This window comes from Phragmites australis, chromosome 14 (assembly GCF_958298935.1).
Source record: "Phragmites australis chromosome 14, lpPhrAust1.1, whole genome shotgun sequence".
In the NCBI taxonomy this organism is placed as follows: domain Eukaryota; kingdom Viridiplantae; phylum Streptophyta; class Magnoliopsida; order Poales; family Poaceae; genus Phragmites; species Phragmites australis.
In genome coordinates, this window is record NC_084934.1 from 20,730,495 (window position 1) to 20,737,357 (window position 6,863).

Consider the following 6,863-nt stretch of genomic DNA (forward strand, 5'->3'; position numbering starts at 1 on the left):
TTGAAAAAAAACTAAAAAAGATAGGCATCTGTATTTTAGTGTCTCCCGTTTTTAGGTACAGCTCACGAAACAATTAAACGACATCCTAGTTCCAGTTGGGAGAGTTAAGGTCTATTTGGAAGAGCTTCCAGAATAGCTTTTCGGCTAGAATTAGAGGAAGCTCTGCTAAATAACAGTTTTTAACTTTTAACTTTCTAAATAGAATTTTTGGTTGCGATTATCTAAAATGAACTAGAAGCTGATGAGCTGAAAAAATAGCTTCCTCTGATTCACCTTCCGTACAGAATCACTTCACGCATATATTTTATTTTAAAAAAATATTTTCAACCATAAAATTATTTCTTTAAAAAAATCACTCTTCACATAAAATTTAGATGAGAGAGCTCTAACAAATAGACATCAACCGTGTTTGGAAGGTGGAATCCTGTATAATCTGCGCCTGAACTTGGAAGGCGGAATATGGAACCCGCGTCCTTAGCCACTGTGGCCCACTGGTGCTCTCTCCTAGTCAAGTAGCACCAGCCGGGGCCGGGCCTGATCATCTTCGCGACAAAAACCCTCGCCAGCCGCCACCCCGTCCCTGCCTGTCGTCGCGACGCTCTGCCGCCCGTGCAAGCGTTTGGTAGGCAGGGTACTAGGGTTTTTCCAGCCATGGCGTGGACCACCGCCGCCGTCTCCAGGTTCGCCGCCGCCTCCCCGGCCGCTGCGCCCCTCTCCTACGGGCTCGGCGCCGGCGCCGCCTCCTTGTCCTTCGCCGGGCGCCGCCGTTTCGCCCCCGTTGTCGCCGCGTCCCTCTCCACCTCCGCCACCGGTACGCCTCCCATTCCCGTACCCTCCTCATGTTAGCGGTGTCTCTCTCCCCTACAAAAGCTCTTCTTGCGGCTGGTTTGTCTTCGTCTCGTCTCGCCATGGTTCGTCTCGCCAGTGAACGCGCAGATTGCTAGTAGTTTCCTTTTACCATGGATCGTCCTGGTTTCTCGTGAGATTCGTGCGCTGTTAGTTGTGGTGTGCCAAGTGCTTGGTACTCCAGTCACCAGCTCTTGGTTACCCCTTCAGATAGGAAAAAAGTTGTACCGAGAATTTGGTACTCTGTTTTTTTTTTTTGTAAAAAAGGTTGAAATTATGCCGCAATTTAGACTTCAGGCGCTGCTAATTGATCGCAATATGCAGCCAGATTTGCAAATAGGCAATCCTGATTGAAATGTCCTCTCGCCTCTCGGTGTGGAAAGTGATAAAGTTCATTGATGGGATGAAAGTGCAAGCGTAGTCATCGTTGACCACAAAGGAAAAATGCTGTAGGATCTTGGATCGCCGTTTCGGCTGGATGGGTAGTGCGTCTGACATAACTAAAAAGATAAAGAATTACGCTTTCCAAAGGAAAATAAATGGAGTTAAATTACCTTTTAAATGCAATGGAGCCTGAAAAGAACAGGCTCATTTGACATTATTAAAGGTAAGACTGGGTACATCGGTGGAGAAATGGGGCTCAATATGAACTACCAAAGACCCAAAAGTTTATTAACATAGTTCATGAACTGATGACATGGGACCATTAATTGCAATTGGTTGAATCTTATATGGACTAAGATACAGATTGAACATGTTGAATCTTGCAAGTTTGGACCATATTCATATGCTATAATGACAGTTTTAAAAAAATTTGTTCAGTTGTAAAGGAGGCTGTTCAGACAGAGAAGGCACCAGCAGCATTAGGTCCTTATTCTCAGGCCATCAAAGCAAACAATCTTGTGTTCATGTCTGGAGTTCTTGGCCTGAATCCTGAGGTTTTTGCTTCTGGACTTTTGTTCAGCCATCTCTGTGGTTTCTCTGCATCATTCTTATCTGCCACTTAGCTGATTTGAGGTGCCAACATAACTAATGTGGAATACCTTTTGCTTTCAGACTGGGAAGTTTGTATCTGAAAGCGTGGAGGAGCAAACTGAGCAGGTAAAAAATTCAATATTTTTAAATAGCTTACAATTTTGAGCTACCAAGAAGTTCTTGCAGATTAACTGGTGTCCCAAATGTGAATATATTTTTTGAGTTGTTCCGAACGCACTGTTATACGTTTTGGATATATGGGGATGATTAGCATATTTATCATATGTTATATGAAAGTACATGCGACAACGAAGAATTTCCATCATAGTTATCAAGGCATCGCTATATCGTCACCATATCGACGATATAGCGGCGTGGTGGTGAATTGGACCTCGCCATAGCGCCGGCGTGTATGGCATCCCCTGCCCGTGCTCAGATCTGTCCGCTGCTCCGCCTGTCGTGCTCAGATCTGCTCGCTTGCCTGACCGGCGGCGCTCGAGCTTAGCACCTGCTCGACCACCGAGCTCCGCGCCCGCCCGCCGCTGATCATGTCGAGAGAGAGAGAGGAAGCTGTGGTTCCGTGTTGTGCTGTGTTAAGCTTTTGAGTCCATGGACCATGGATCAACACATGTAAGATGGTCAATTGCTCACTGAAAAAGCAAATAAGCTATTACATTGCTATTTTGATTTACTAAAATCATAGACTATCACTTTTCAGCTACATTTACATTGTCGTTTGTCAATATAATTTCGTACTATCCTATACTATTATGTGTGTATTCGTCACGCCGATGTGTGTATGGTGTCACTACGCTGCGCGCCCTAAGCGCTGTCAAGGTGTGAGGGTGGTGGGTCGCTGCGCCTCGCCACATCGCCGTAACAACTATGATTGCCATATTGAATCTGTATCTGTAAACTGCATAATTCCTTCCTGACAGACATTCATAGGATCACATCTTCCTTTGCAAGTTTGCATTCATTAAACAACCATCTGCTGTAAGGCGCTATTTCCTGACATTTGTCTTTCTTTTTATCCTCTTCTATCGCAGGTTATGAAGAACATGGGCGAAATATTGAAAGCAAGTGGTGCTAGCTACTCTTCGGTTGTGAAGACAACAATCATGTGAGAACTTGTTCTTGGTATGAAACTTTGTTTCTAAGATATTGCGATCTCCAGGAGTGACGCTGTTCTACCTGCAGGTTGGCTGATCTACAGGACTTCAAGAAAGTGAACGAGATCTACGCCAAATGTAAGTTTGAAGTTTGTGCTACCCTTCCCAGCCTATAGTTATTCCATTCTTGAACCATGGAGGTATGAGGGTACTGTACACTAGGTCTCTTGAGGGCATCAGAATTCAGGAGCAACATGTTAACATATTTCTGAAGATATCCACATTCTTCCTGCAGATTTCCCGGCCCCCGCACCTGCACGCTCCACTTACCAAGTTGCGGCTCTTCCATTGAACGCCAGAATCGAGATCGAGTGCATTGCTGCTCTCTAATTAGGTTATCAATGAGCATTTCGGCCATGTCGATGTAGTTCTTCACTGTCCTGGAATGAATTAGCTGATGGTACAAGTTCTTAAGTGTCACTGAGATGCTTTCATGTAGCAATTGGGGTCTTGAATTGCATGTAATAAACGTTTCCAGGATAAGTGAGGTGTGTTGAACTGCATATCTGCCTGCGGTGCTTCGTAAGTTTCAGCCGAGCGTGTGGTTGCCACTTCAGATTTTTTTCTTTTAGACAGCAGTACTGATGGTCGCTCTTTAATTTTTTTTTTACAAGATACAGATCAACGCTAGTGAGGAAAGTTTTGCAAACACCAATCGTCCGAATTCTGCAGTGGACGTACAGGAGGGGAAAAGAATAGGGGTCAATTTTAATCTCGCAATGACATTCAGTTAGTAGGTAAGTGCTAGAGAAGTCATTGCAAAAAGGCGGCTAGAGCGTAGAGAAGACAGAGCAATTTAGCGTTCGAGGGCAAAACCTCGATCATTACAGTTTCTCAGCATTTCAAAAGGAAAATATCTTCTTAGCAATCCATATTGAGCCCCTTTGAATTTGTCCTCTCTTTCTTTCACAAAAAAAAAACTGTCCTCTCTTTTTTCGTGTCAACCAAACGCCCGAATGTATTGTTAGGCTGAGCCTTACATTGTGATGTTTAGAACTTTATATAGAAGGAAAGGGAAATATCAACCGAATGCATTGCTGTCATGTGCCCTTCACTTTGATGCACGATTGAGATTGATTAGGTTACTTCTCCGTGTAATCCGTGTCGATGTCTTTATAATGCTTGTGCTGATTAACAGATAGGATTTTGCTCTTACTTCTATCTTTTCAGAGTAGCAAGATGACTTCATAGACGCACCCGAACTTAACTCTACCGTACCCCATGTTGTCAGGTTTATACACTTCTGAATTCCTGCATTTTAAGAGCCGAAGAACCACAACAATAGTCAGGCCCACATCCCACACGGTGTAAACTTCTCATGGGTCATTTCCATGCCTTCCTATTTCTTCCTTCTAGGCCTAGGGTTCATGAAGATGAGGAGCAAAATTAACAAACACACCACCAGGAGGGGCCAACACACTCTCGCGTAGCGGTTCACGCGCTTAGGCCACTGAATGTAATCATGCATGCATGTACTATCTTTTTCTTGGGATTTAATCTCAAGGAAACTACAAGCACCCGTGTTGAGTCTAAAATTCGAAACCAGGTAGGCATATTCCATAACAAGGATCCTTGAAATGTCGTCTAGAAGGGGAGAGGGCGAATAGGCGAAATCTGAATATTTAACAATTTGAATGTAACGGATTAAAACAAATGCGGACTCTCCGCAGATTTGTCCAGTTTCGCAGAAATATACGGATACTCTAGACTTTCTAGAGAAACTTAAATTGATGCCTATGCAAAGACAACGAGTATAAAATCCACAAATTATCAAGCAACAGAGGTTGTTTTTCAACCTGTATATCCAAGTATCTGCAGCTCAAACCTTACAAAGAGATAGATCGGGTTAAAACCTTAAAAATCAATGGAAACTAGGGACTAAAACAAATCACAATAAATTGACAAATGAGATACAAAGATTTGTTCACCGAAGTTCGGCCACTCCACTAAGAAATTCCTACGTCTCCGTTGAGGAGCTCACAAAGAGCCAGATCTCTTTCTACCATTTTCTCACCCAAGCGACCATAAAAATCAAGTTAGGGTTACTTACTTAATTGCAAGGGTAATACAAACTTCCCGGGACTCACCATAAGATTGGGAGCTCAACGGGTGACGCCTAGCCATCTAGGTGGACGAACCACCAAGAGTAACAAACACGAAATCATCGGCTTGAAGAAGAAAATGAGTGCTCAAAGGATGGATTTGTATCTCACTAGCACTACTCCTTTCTCTCACTTAATCCTACCAAAGATTTCACCAAGAATCACAAAGTGGATTGGAGAGGGGAGATTTGAATGAACTAGAGCTTCTTGTCTCAGGTTAGGTCGAAAATGAATGCATGGTTGCACTTGGATTGAAAAGGTGTGGAGTATAAATACTCCACTCTCAAAAATTAGCCGTTACTCCTGGAAAGTGCGGACCCTTCGCAGTTAACCCAAAGCAGCTAAAGTGCGGATCCTCCGCACAGCTATGCAGACCCTCCGCATTTTCTCAGTTCAAAAGAATTAGGGCAAACAAGGGTGCAAGACTTGTGTTCGATGTCTCTCATGAGTGCTGTTTCTACGCAAACAAGTAATTTTGTATCCCCTTAATAGTATGGCATCCTAAACTCAATTTCAAAACAATAAAATAATTTAAAACTATAAGATCCATGTGCCGCATTCCTTTTTCCTTTAGGGGTCACCATGCGTCGAATTTTCACTTGATGGAATCACACCTGTCCATATAACCCTCATTAGTTCTTTAATTGTTTGTCATTATCACCAAAACCCACTTAGGAGCCTAGATGCACTTTTAATCCCAACCAACTATAACTCAATTTGCATGAAAGAGCAAAGCATATGTTCGGATGTAGCTATCAAACCACGAGAGTGTTTTTACCAAATGCGGAGCTATAGCGAAAATAGCCTTATTAAACTATGATTGTGATTTTAGTGATTAATAACAACATATCATTGTGACTAACATGTTTGTCAAAAATGTATGTTAGTAGGTCTTATGAATGCGATACATCAAGAAGCCACCGCAGTTAGGACAAAGTTTGATTGAATTGGAGAAGTCCCAGGAGAATTGACCTCACCATAAGGTCCGGTGCAGAGGAGTTTGTATTCACCAGAGCATTGTGCACAGAGGTTGATAGCCTCATCAGATAGTCCGGTGCTCTGTGAGTTTAACTTACCAGAGTATTTCTGACAAATGGGGAGAAGACTAAGGACCTCATTGGATAGTCCGATGATTTGCACTGGGTAACACCGGAGCATTTCTTGCAGAGAAAAATACACGTGCAGAAGACTGAAGATCAACCCACCGGAAGGTTCAGTGCTTGTTTTGTGTACACCAGAGTATAGCATCGGAGCATTTCTTGTAGAAACGACTACAAGTGTTGAAGAATGAAGATCAATTCACTGGATAGTCTGGTGATCACATAGATAGTTGCACCAAAGCATTTCCGGGGAAAAGAAGAAAGGTTCAACTCACCAGATGTTCCGATGTGAATGAAATGAACAACAGATGAATACACCGAAGCATTTTACATAGAGAGACTGCAAAGGCTCTGATGGCTAAAGATAACTCACCAGAAGGTCCGGTGATGGATTTGAAAACACACCGGAGTGTTCAGTGTTCACAGAGACTTTGAGTGGAAGTCTAACGGCTAGTTTTTGAGTTTGTACTCACCAAATGATCTGGTGTTAGTACTACTATTCGCACCAGATCATCCGGTGTTAACAGCTTTTCTGAGCCGTTGGGAAAACGATTAGTTGGTGGGTTTGAGGCTATAAATACCCCTCCACTCAGTCATTTAGCGTTTGTCATGCTGCTGGAGTCTAGAGGAAGCTTATATACACTTAAGAAAACATTCAAGCCACCAAA

General features: G+C 43.0%; 1 protein-coding gene across 1 annotated transcript; it reads left to right on the top strand.

Moving 5' to 3' along the window:
* The first annotated feature begins 532 nt into the window (after nt 1-532).
* Nucleotides 533-3,496, top strand: LOC133891567 (reactive Intermediate Deaminase A, chloroplastic-like). Its single transcript, XM_062332292.1, has 6 exons — nt 533-811; nt 1,669-1,784; nt 1,903-1,947; nt 2,871-2,944; nt 3,022-3,071; nt 3,229-3,496. Exons 1-6 carry the CDS (start codon nt 652-654, stop codon nt 3,321-3,323), a joined length of 540 nt encoding a protein of 179 aa, XP_062188276.1. The 5' UTR covers nt 533-651; the 3' UTR covers nt 3,324-3,496.
* The last annotated feature ends 3,367 nt before the right edge of the window (nt 3,497-6,863 follow it).

What these genes read in the sequence shown, in the direction of transcription:
- LOC133891567 (XM_062332292.1), top strand. Translation starts at nt 652, where the DNA reads ATGGCGTGGACCACCGCCGCCGTCTCCAGGTTCGCCGCCGCCTCCCCG. An exon ending in CCTCTCCACCTCCGCCACCG is followed by an intron (nt 812 to 1,668) that starts GTACGCCTCCCA and finishes AAATTTGTTCAG; the next exon opens with TTGTAAAGGAGGCTGTTCAG. An exon ending in GTTGTGAAGACAACAATCAT is followed by an intron (nt 2,945 to 3,021) that starts GTGAGAACTTGT and finishes TTCTACCTGCAG; the next exon opens with GTTGGCTGATCTACAGGACT.